The sequence below is a fragment of the Phascolarctos cinereus genome, unplaced genomic scaffold (genome assembly GCF_003287225.1).
Source record: "Phascolarctos cinereus isolate Bilbo 61053 unplaced genomic scaffold, phaCin_HiC Scaffold_2;HRSCAF=192, whole genome shotgun sequence".
NCBI lineage: Eukaryota > Metazoa > Chordata > Mammalia > Diprotodontia > Phascolarctidae > Phascolarctos > Phascolarctos cinereus.
The window spans coordinates 317,729,693-317,741,759 of NW_027555625.1; the positions used below are offsets into that span (position 1 = coordinate 317,729,693).

General features: G+C 37.1%; 1 protein-coding gene across 3 annotated transcripts in view; it reads right to left on the reverse strand.

Annotated features, from left to right (window-relative positions):
• The window catches only part of RPN2 (ribophorin II), a 55,124-nt gene that overhangs the window by 11,705 nt on the left and 31,352 nt on the right, over positions 1-12,067 (reverse strand). For all 3 annotated transcript variants that reach the window (XM_078150223.1, XM_078150224.1, XM_078150222.1), the window contains exons 10-12: positions 7,568-7,659; positions 4,773-4,887; positions 425-619 (exon numbers count right to left, since the gene is read on the reverse strand). In XM_078150223.1, the coding sequence (XP_078006349.1) occupies positions 425-619; positions 4,773-4,887; positions 7,568-7,659 (402 nt within the window). The remainder of the gene's footprint in view (positions 1-424; positions 620-4,772; positions 4,888-7,567; positions 7,660-12,067) is intronic.

Consider the following 12,067-nt stretch of genomic DNA (forward strand, 5'->3'; position numbering starts at 1 on the left):
TCCTTGAGTACTTTGCATTATTTATGCAGCACTTAACCTGTGTATTACCTTATATAATATAGTTAGTTATTCATGTTACTCCTCCTCCCCTAACCCCAACCCCTTAAAGGAAGTTCCTTAAGGACAAAGTTTCTCTTATACATCTTTGTATCCCCCAGGGTATCTAGCACAGTGCTTTACACATAACTGGCCATCAATAATTGAGCAAATGAATTAATTAGACTATTTACCTAAAAGTCATCCTTATCTCTGGCACCCAGTAGGACAAAAATTTCCCCTTAGGTCCTGCTTTTACCTATAATCCACAAAAGGACAATCTGATCCTGCCTAGAGTGACAAGATCAGACTGTGCAAAAATGTTCTTATTGTAATTTCCTTGTGGCTGGGTCATCAGTATTGGATCTGGGGATACTGAGGTACATACCACATTCCAGAGGATTGGATTCTCCAGGGTGGCATCTCCAATGATCAAGTAGAGGGTGTAAGTACCAGAGGCAGAGTCAAACTCACTCTTTCTTTCAGACGTGTCCAGTTCAAACTTGTACACATTCTTGTTATCTGGTTCAGCAACAAACACCACTTCTTGACCAGTTTTCTGGTTGTGCAGACGGACAAATGTCTGGGGGAAACAACAAAGCCACCTTTCATTGAGATTTTCCAAAATGCCCTTGAGTCTGACATCTAGTCAACAAGACTGAATTGTTGGCTCCGTCATCACAAGGACAGCCCTGTGATCTGTCACAGAGAAGCCTAACAGAGTGGAGCAAGTAGACAGACTATCCTGGTGCCAGTTTCACAGAGATCTGAGATAGAATTATTCAAGCTCTTGATTACTACAACTTTTCCTTTCTTCTTCTAGTTACTTCACTGCATAATAAACTTCTCCACTGAAGGGTAAGAAAAGAAAGGGAAATGAGGCAGGCCTCATCAGTTCATTTCCAATTTTCTAGACTTGTTAGATTTAAATTTAGTGGTTTCACTGTTAGACACAATCATGGTGTCATACTGTTCTACTTAACTGTTTTTTGTTATAAGGGAGACCTCCATGAGGAGGTGATATATCAGGGAATGATAATGATGTAAAAATAAAAAGCATCAATATGCCTTATTTTAAAACATAAATACCATTCATCCAGGCTAATCTTATTCCCTAATATGGAGAACTACATAAGGTCACCATGACCAATGTCAATTCATGCAAAATATCAAATATGATTGTTTAGGACTAAAGGCATTTAAAACTGAATCTCTCAAAAAAAATTAATCTTATGTTACTTTTCATATCACATTCTTCTGCAGACATGTACCTTTCCCTCCCCTACTCAGCAAGCCATCCTTTGCTACAAATACTTTAAAGGAAAGAGAAAAATATTAAAAATTTTAAAACCCAACCAATACATCAACTACACTGCTTGATAGTATATGTAATAGTTTGCATCCATAGTCTCTCATGTTGACAATGGAGGTAAGTACATTTTTCTTAACTCTTCCCAGTGCCAGGGCAGCTAGATGGCGCAGTGGATAGAGGACTGGCCCTGGATTCAGGAGGACCTGAGTTCAAATCCAGCCTCAGACACATAGCACTTACTAGCTGTGTGACTCTGGGCAAGTCACTTAACCCCACTGCCTAGCCAAAAAAACAAAACAAAACAAAAAAACTCTTCCCAGTGCTAAGCTTAGTTGTTATAATTACATAGCCTTTTATTTCATTTTTTGGCTTGTGTTTACATTAATACAATCATCATGTATATAATTTTCCCAGTTCTGCTGATTTTACTGCCATCAATTCATGTAAGTACTCCCATGCTTCTCTGAATTCTTGTCATTTCTCATGATCCAGGAATATTCCATTTCACTTTCTGCACCAAAATTAATGGCTAACTACTTTGCTAAAGTTCTTTGCCGCTGCAAAAGTACTATAAATATTTTGGTGTATTTGGAACCTTTAGCTCTTTTACCTCCTTGAGGTAAATGTTTATCAAGACTCATCTTCTCTTCATTTCTCAGTTAATTGCAAAATGGTAAAGATGTGGCCCACTGTTGAATATTGATTGCTAAAGCCTGCTTGTTCCCTACTAATACCCTCATCAAGGATAATCTTGATTCATGCAGAGATGACTCACAGAAATTTTTTATATGTGGAAAATTAGGCAAAAGGTTCAGACTTGTTGATGTTCTCTTAGCTGCTTTTTTTTTGTTTTTGGACATTAACAAGGTTTACATTTTTTCTATGCCTTTGGCATCTGCACCTCTTTCAGATACCTTGAATACAGACCCCCTTAACACTCTCACAACCATATTTGTGTCACCCACCACGAGCACAGATCTCACCCAAGTACCCAAGATCCAGTATGGCTGCTTTCCTGTCTCTGTCCTCTTTAGTGACATTACTACCTCCCCTAGAAGGTATATCTGGGATTCGTGTTAGAGTTCAAGTCTGGTAGTTCCACTATTTTAAAAAAAAATTTTTTTTTTAATATGAGGCAATTGGGATTAAGTGACTTGCCCAGGGTCACACAGTTAGTAAGTATCAAGTGTCTGGTCTGAGACTAGATTCAAACTCAGGTCCTCCTGACTCCAGGGTCAGTGCTCTATCCACTGTGCCACCTAGCTGCCCCTAGTTCCACTATTATTAAGAGTGAAAATGGTTTACTATAACTTTTAAAGCTCTTTTCCATTTTCTTCTGTTGTTGCCCTTCCATTTTCATCCAGGTGAATGCTGGCACTCTATATGTGAGATCCTTATCTAGTGACCATGGAGTAGAATAAACTACCAGTGGAGTTGAATCTCTTCAATCTAGATCTTACTATGACAAACAAAACCATAACAAAAGAAGCTGCAGCTAAATGGAAGAAAGCTCACAAGGAGAGAAATAAATTTTTTTTTAAATTATGTATGCCAAAAGACAGCATGAAACCTTACTTCATGTGATTTTGAGTCATCTCATATTGTTTATACTTATAAGTATTTGCAAAAAGACCATCTTAAAAATAATTGCAGTTTAGGCCCTACTCTTAGTTACAGAATATAAAAGATAGAGAAATTCTAGGAACTTGATAAAATCCTCCAAACTAAATCAACTTACACTCTGATACTTGATGACTTTGATGAAAAGTGGGAGAACAGTGAGAAATATATGGGAAAACATGGTCCAGGACAAAGAAATGAGAAAGGACAAAGATACGTAGACTACACAAAAGCCTTATGACTTATGCCTTTATATAACCCTTTCTTCGATAAATTGGTAGACACTGGACCTGGAGAACACCAAATGATACTGCAAAAAACAAAACTGAAATATATTTTAACATGAAGGAAAAGACTTCTTATTTAATTATCCTTGAATCATCTCTGTAAAGTCAGACCAATACCATTCAGAGCAAAGACCAGAATAAGTAAAAAGCAAGATGAGCAAGGAGAAAAAGACATAAAACAGAATAAAATGGCATAAATATGACATAAAATAGAAACAATTCAATTCTTAGATATTCAAATAGGTAACAGTGATTATGAAAACCAGATCATGAGAAATGACCCTGACAACAATTATAATAATTTTATAGGGAAGTTTGGCCAATGTACATCAACTGCCATAAAAAGGTAATCAAGGGGGCCCCAAAACCACCCAGGTCAGCAAACACTTGACAAGTGGAGAGAGATGGTAGCTAAGGGCAACACCAGTTTAGAATATAAATTCAAAAATTTGGGGGGCAGCTAGGTGGCGCAGTGGATAGAGCAGTGGCCCTGGAGTCAGGAGGACCTGAGTTCAAATCCAGCCTCAGGCACGTAACAGTCACTAGCTTGCGTGACCCTGGGAAAGTTACTTAACCCCAACTGCCTCCCCCCCCAAAAAAATTTGTAAAATCTTACCAAGAAGAATGACTGATGACTAGAAGTAATATCCTCTTACATATATAAAGTAGAGAGAAGCAAAGAGTATAAAACCAGTTTAAAGAAAGCTTGGCAAGAGATCCAACTAAGTAAAGCCATCCCACAGGCATTAAAAAACTAATTTTATGTTTTTACAAACTTTTAAAAATTATTTAAGAAATTAACCTTGAATAAAAGGATTTAAGTGGTTTCTTCCCCATGTTTTCTCCTCTAGCATGCCATACAAAGTATTTGTCTGTAACTTTCCCTAAGAGGATATCCTTCTCTCTAGAGATCCCCACCAACAATTAAACCTCCTTTGCTCTTGACAGCTTGAAATGTATCCAACAGCTGCCACATTTTTGTTTTCAATGTTCTACCAACTTTTCTTATTCCACCAAGGAGACAGCTTCAATTAGGTGCTAATCTCTCTTTAACACCTACCAGCTGGCCCTACATCAAGAAAAGCATGCCCCAAGCAAAAGGCCTGACAGCTGTAGTGGGAGAAGTTATTAAAGTAGTACCGAGGAACAAACAGTTCAATCCTTGGTGGATTTTCAGGGTACTTGGCAAACACTTGAAACTAGGAAGCCTGAATCTTTGGATCTAAAGGGTTTGTTGTGTTGTTTTGTTTTGTATTGTATTTGGTCCACCAGGGCTACCAATTGCTAATTTTTAAACTTAAAAAGAGTACTCTTCAAGAATTTGTGTGAGGGACAGCTAGGTGGCACAGTGGATAGCACTCCAGCCTTGGAGTCAGGGGGAACTGAGTTAAAATCCAGACTCAGACACTTAACACGTACTAGCTGTGTGACCCTGGGCAAGTCACTTAACCCCAACTGTCTTGTAAGAATCTGTGCTGAAAAGTGACATCGGAAGCTCAATGTGGCTTTTTTCTGACCTGGTGAGGAGTAAGCTCAGCACCAGTGTTTACATCAATCAGCTGGAAGGACAAGGCAAAGTTCTGGTGGCTGTCAACAGTGAACGAGCCCTTTCCTTTAGCTGGGTAGGCCACCCTAAAAGAGAGAAAGACAACAAGTTTTCAGAGGATCTGTACCAAGTATCCAAAGTGGGTACTAATACTGATACTAATACTAATTCATTTGGTTAAAAAAAAATCTGTAATGGGGACCTTATAAGGTTATCTAGTTCAGGGGTCCCTAACCTGGAGTTTATGCACTTGTTTTTAAAAAATATTTCAATATATTTCTTTTGTAATCCTACGTATTTTAGTTTGTACCTTTAAACAAACATTTATCTGATGGGAGTCTGACGCCTTCACCTTGATCTAGTTCAACTCAGAAGAGGAACCTGGGGCCCATAGAGGCAGCAGGAAGTGGCAGAAATGAGTGCAGAGCCTGGGAATTGAGACATTTTTGTTTCAGAAAATGTCATCACTTAAAATGCTATCATCTACCTCCAGAGATAGAATTGATGAATTCAGAGTGTAGATTGAAGCATTTTTTTTATTTTCTTAATTTTTCTTTCTTTCTTTTGTTGGAGGGGGCAGCCCCCCACTCTTCCACCTCCCCCCAATACAACATGGAAATGTTTCGAAAGACTTTACACGTATAATTGATATCATCTTGACTGCCTTCTCAATAGGTGGGAGGTGATGGAGGGAGAGAATTTGGAATACAAAATATAAAATATGAATGTTAAAAAGAAATAAAAATTTAAAAGAAAAAAGAATCATCAACCTAATCAATCCAGAGCTTAGCACAGTGCCTGGTACATAGGAGGTGCTAGATAAATGTTTACTGATTGATTAATTACATCAGAACTTCTTACCATGTACTTACTACCTGGAGCAGGAGGGATGAGGAGAAGAGGCTGGTGAAAAAGAGGCTTATGGTTGTCCTTGAGCAAACTGTCCTTACCTGTTTTCTAGAGTGATGACAAAGTGTCTCACTAAAGAGTCTCCTGAGTATGGCCAGTGGAAGTGCTGTTTGTTTAGAAATTGAAAAAACTTTATTTCTGTCCATCTGCCTCTCAAGGGAAGCTTTAGAGGCATTCTGTCATAGACGTATAAGTAGTCATAGTGTTGTTTCTACAAGTTCCTAGAAATATGACCCAAGGATTTAAACTACAGAGCTATGTGGTACTTCGTGAATTTTTCTCCTTTTCTTAAATTTTTCAGGGCAAAATCCTCAGTTTGTTTTACTACTTAATATTGGACTTAAATAATTTGCTCAGAAGTTGAAACCAAATAGGAAAATTTGTTCTTCTCATAGTTATGTTCGTAGATTTCAGGCTAATATCATCAGGTCATATGAGCCAAATGCCACTGGAGACTAATCAGGTTTCACTTACAAAAATACGAACCTCCTACCCTAATATAGCACATTCTGCTTTTCAAAGTGCTTATGACAAACATTCATTTCATCCTCAAAGTAATTATATAAAAGTAATGTCACAGAAAAATTGCTAATTGACAAGCACAGAGATAAACTTCACTACTTACAACCTTTTTTCTCTTTTTGGAAAGAGAATGTCCCTATTTATTGGGGAATGGCTTAACAAATTGTGGTGCATATCTCTACTGGAATATTATTGAACTAAAAGAAATTAAGATTTTGAAGAAATCAGAAAATCTTTTTTTTAGTCACACAAAACACTTCCATAGTAGTCATGTTGTGAAAAACTAAGTATATTTCCCTTCATCCTATCTCACCCCCCATGTATTCTATTCTCTCTTTTGACCTTGTCTCTCCTCAGAAGTGTTTACTTCTGATTACCCCCTCCCCCAATCTGCCCTCCCCTCTAACCTCCCCCTGCTTGCTTGTCCCCTTCCCCTCCTATTTTCCTGTAGGGTAAGATAGATTTCCATACCCAATTGAGTGTGTATGTTATTCCCTCCTTAAGCCAAATCCTATGAGAATGAGATTCACTCATTCCCTCTCACCTTCCCCCATTTCCCCTCCACTGTAAAGGCCTTTTCTTGTCTGTTTTATGTGAGATAATTTACCTGTTCTACCTCTCCCTTTCTCCTTCTCTCAGTATAATCCTCTCTCACCCCTTAATTTTATTCTCCAGATTATCAGCCCTTCATCTTCAACTCACCCTGTGCCCTCTAACTATCTATACATATATATACACATACATATAATTTTTTCCCTTCAATTACCCTAATACTGACAAAGGTCTCATGAGTTACAAATATCATCTTTCCATACAGGAATGCAAACAGTTCAACCTTAGTAAGTCTCTTATGACTTCTCTTTCCTGTTTACCTTTTCATGTTTCACTTGAGTCATATTTGAAAGTCAAATTTTCTATTCAGTTCTAGTCTTTTCATCAAGAATGCTTGAAAGTTATATAGCTACTGGGTCTCTGGAGCTACTTCCAGACAATACAATCTCGGCTTATGCTCAATCCAGAGCTTGAAAATTCTCAAAAGGAAACACTTTTAGGGCCTCTTGTGGATTTTCTCAATGCCTGTGAGGAATACTGGGGCACCCAGACTAGAATATGTCTCAGCCTGCCAGCAGGCCAAGACCTACCATGCACAGAAGTTCTGGGATGCAGACTGGAACTGCAGCCAGCTACAATCTACAAGAGTATTAATGCAGCAATGAAATCATGAGAGGTAGGATGTTCTCAGGGACCCCTCTCTGGATACTGCCATCCAAGTTCAGCTGGCTGAAGATGAGGAGGCAGCTCTAAAGGCCTTGTATATATCCCTGTTGTATTTACCTTGTCGTTTTGGGTGCAATGCTCTGATCTTTATCTACAGTAGAAAGATCCACATTTGTTATGCCAACTTCAGTGGAGACCTTGACTTTGAGCTACAGTGAAATATAAGAAAGAAATAAATGAAGTCTACTGTTAGTCATATTAAAAAGAATATTAATTCCCACACTTCTAATTGAAAATAAAGCCATAAAATGGAATCCCACTGATTAGTTATCATATCTGACATGACTAATAGAAGCAGCTTTCCCCAGGCCTCCTATTCTACACAGGAAACTCTTTCCTGATCAAAGAATTAGTCCAATCCCAAAGATAAAAACAGGGAATCTTTTTAGCCCCCATGTCTTAACCCCAACCAGAACACAAGGGAGAAAATCCTCAGCAGGGTAAGTCACTGAAGTTAGGGGAAACATTTTAGTAAAATCTTTGTAGTAGTGATGAGAAAAAGATTTGTTTCTATGACAGAGTATCGGGAATTGTAAAAATACTCTTAAAAATCACAGCCCTTTTCATCAAAGAAACATAGATTACTGACCTGCTCTACAAACAGGTAGCATAAGTGGTATGGGGAAGACTAAGTCAGTTCTCTAGATTTCCATTTAATCTGATCATATATTCTTTTAAAAAAGATCATTATTGTTATCTCAATTTCAAATCACCTAGAATCCCCATAATAACAACCCCCTCTTTCTAGAGTAATCCCTTATAACAAAAGACGTTTTTTTAAAGAGAAATTTTTTTCAGCAAAACAAACCATCACACTGAAGAAATCTAGCATTATAGTCAATGTTCCACATGTATGAATTACCATCTCCTTTGGAAGGGGTAGAAAGACAGGTTTTTTCATCTCTCCTCTTTGCCTTTTATGAACATGGATAAATTATATTGTAGTATAATACATAGACATTCATTTTGTGGTATCAGAATAAATAATTCTAAATAATATAATCACACCCCTAAATGTGCCAAAGGGCAGACTGTCAAATCACATCAGACTTAAGTTAACCTTTAAACAGTAGCAGCACTTATTTAAATGCTCATTCATAATATTAGGGTTAGCACCAAACGAAGACTCCTAGCTCTTTGTTTCCAAAACTTACCTACAAATGGTTAATTAAAAATGCATTTTAAAGGAAAGTCACAATAATTCTACTCTTAAAACACCAAAAAAATAAAAACCATCAATATCATCTCTTAAGCAGACTCATTTCTAAGAAGAATTAAAAGGTTTCCTGATAGTTAGCTGCTTCTTTTAAACTATAAAATGTCCTTTCACAGCTTTAACAAGAAAAACAGGGAACTTGTTTTTCATTCAATAGGTGATTTGGGGGCTGGTCCACACTGGCCCTTTTTGTGACTATAGTATATGGCATAAACATCACAAAAATATCTTAATGCCAGGAAATGTGGCCTTTCTGCTGGGAGTAATAACCATCCTGTTTAGTTCATCACTGTCAAAAATGATGGTGCATTAGAGGCAATTAATGCTAATGACAGCTTCCAAAACCCATGGCTCCCCTGACAACTTGCCCAATAACAATGAGTGCTATTAGGGGCCTTCATGCAAAGCTGCCAGTGTTTAATGCACTCCAGCCAACTCAGGGCACCCCGGGAGAGATTAAACAGGACCAGGCTGCTGGCTTTGATGCTCTAAGTGAGATTATTATTGCAATTAGAAAGCAAATTTGACATGTGCAGCAGAGGTCAGCCTTTATAAATAAGAATTAGTCCCACTTTGATGAATATGGCAGGCAGGATGCTAATAGTAACTCCATCATCATGTTAAAAAAGTGATGGCAATGACTTAAATGGAAGTCATTAGTATTTACATTAATAATAGCTACTGGCAATTATTGTTACTGTGCGTTTATTTCTCAGGTTTTTTTTTAACTACTACAAAAGCATTTTACAAATACTAGGCTTGATTCACCGATGAATAAACTATTCTCTGGAGAGATAAATGCTTACCATTAGCAATTACAGTGGAATTCTGAGAGCCCAGAGGACTAGACAAATGTCCTTGAAACCACTTTCTAAGTGGTAGTTTCTCACTAAAGAGGAAAAACTGGGACAGTGGAAACATGACATGCCTAAATCATGCATAAAACTAGGAATAGCACCTAGGGACTATCAATAAAACTCATTCTTCTTAAAACATAAATGAGATTTATCAACAGCTATCCTGACTACTTTCCCCATTCTCATTTCCATCAGCTAGAAAGGACCCTAAGAAATCATTTGGTTTTCAACCTTACTTTGAGGCAAGACAACCTCTAAAACCATTGCTTAATTCACTACTTCAAAGATTCAAGATTTCATTGCAAATTATGATCTTTGTATACCTTAATAGATGATTTTTGTAAATTAGTTAAATGTGTGTGTGTGTGTGTGTGTGTGTGTATCCCTTCATGCTTTAATTAGAGATCTTGGTTTTAAAAAACATTTGATAACTGTACTAATATTCCCAGCACTTAGCATAGTGCCTGGCACACAACTAGATCAAGCATTTATTAAGCTCTTAAGACTTATCATAATGATGGCATTGAGTCTATGCTCTAACAAGAAAGTGTGCATACAAGAGTTTCACAAAAAAATTAAAGGACTGATGTTTATTTAAAAGGCATAAATTTCAGTTACCATCAAAATTCACACAGTATACCAAGATAAGCTCAAAATGGGTAATGATATAGCCATAAAGGGTGATAAAAAAAAGCAAATTAGCGGAGCATGGAAAAAAATTACCTGTTGCAGATCTATGGATAAGGGAAGAATTTATGGCCAAATAAGAGATACAAAGGTTCATAGGACGTTAAATGAATATTCTGATTACATAAAATTAAGAAGTTTCTGCACCAAACAAAACTAACAGAGCCAAAATGAGAAGGAAAGCAGGAAACAGGGGAAAACTTTTTACAGCAAGTTTCTCTAATCAAGGTCTTGTTTTTCAAATACGTAGGGAACAGCCAAATTTATAAAAATAAAAGCCATTTCTCAATTGATACATGGTCAAAGGATATGAACAGGCAGTTCTTAGAGGAAGAAGTCAAACTATCAATAATCATACCAAAAAATGTTCTAAATCACTAATAATTAGAGAAATGCAAATTAAAACAACTCTGAGGTACTACCTCACACCTACAAGATTGGCTAAGGTGACAGAAAAGGAAAATGATGCGGCAATGTGGAAAAACAGATACGCTCTTGCACTGTTTGGTAGAACTGTGAACTAGTTCAACTATTCTGGAGCACAATATAGAACTATGCCCAAAAGGCATACCTTTGTGTATACCCTTTGATCTGGTATCACTGCAAATAAATCAAAGAAAAAGGACCTACCTATAAAAACAGTCAAACATTATGCTTTTCAGAGGCTCAGAAAGGAGACATTTTGGAGGAAATCTGCCTCCAGATTGGACCAGGATTATACCTGGTAACCAAGAATCTAATTGAATTGAAATGGATATTGGGTAGCATAGAAATATAATTTACAGATGAAAGATCATGAGCTGTTCTAACTATATAGTAAGAACATTTGGCTTTTCTTTATACAGACTTTCTTCCAGAGAAATCCTATTTGCCTAATTCTCAAACTGTTAGGGTGGTACACTCCTTTAGAACCAATTCAAAGATGACCTAGAAGTTAGTCATGTATTTGACTGACTGGTTCAGTATTCTCTTAGGTCAGGTTTTTGTTTCCCTTGTGTATAGTTTTAAAAAACTGAAATATGTTCAAGTAACATGGGTGCAGACCAATAAAATCAGGGGAAATATTGAAGTTCAATTCTATTGCTTCTGTAACTGCTTGCTACAAAAAAAAGGTTGTGGAAGCCATATTGCCCCCCTAATCTGTTCGGACACTTTACCTTGGTGAGAATAATGTGCAGTACACAGGCACAAAGAGTGTAAGTTGAGTTACCAGTGATGTTCACATGTCTGCTCTTTCTGCCTTGTTCCTCAATCTGGTTAAGTACCAACTTCTGTACTGGTGAATGGTGGTATTTAGTTGTGGGAAAGTGTCATAGCCAATTTGACAATTTATTAATCACAAAATAACAATAAATCTCTAGCTTTTAGGAAAAAAAAGGACCTATATGTACAAAAATATTTATAGCAGTTATTTTTGTGGTAGCAAAGAACTGAAAACTGAGGGGATAGCCATCAATTGAGGAATGGCTGAACAAGCTTATGGTATGTGACTGTGAGGAATACTATTGTGCTATAAGAAAAGACAAAGGGTATGGTTTTAGAAGCACCTGGGAAGAATTATAGCAGCTGATGCAAAGTGAAGTGAGAAGAACCAGAAGAAAACAGCAATATTGTAACAATGACCAACTGTGAAAGACTTAGCCACTCTGATCAATGTGATGATCCCAACTGATCCCAACAATTGGGATCCCAACAATCCCAAAGGACTAATGATGAAAAATGCTATCCATCTCCAGACAGAAAACTAATGAACTCTGAGTGAAGACTGAAGCATTTTTTTTTCACTTTCTTAATTTT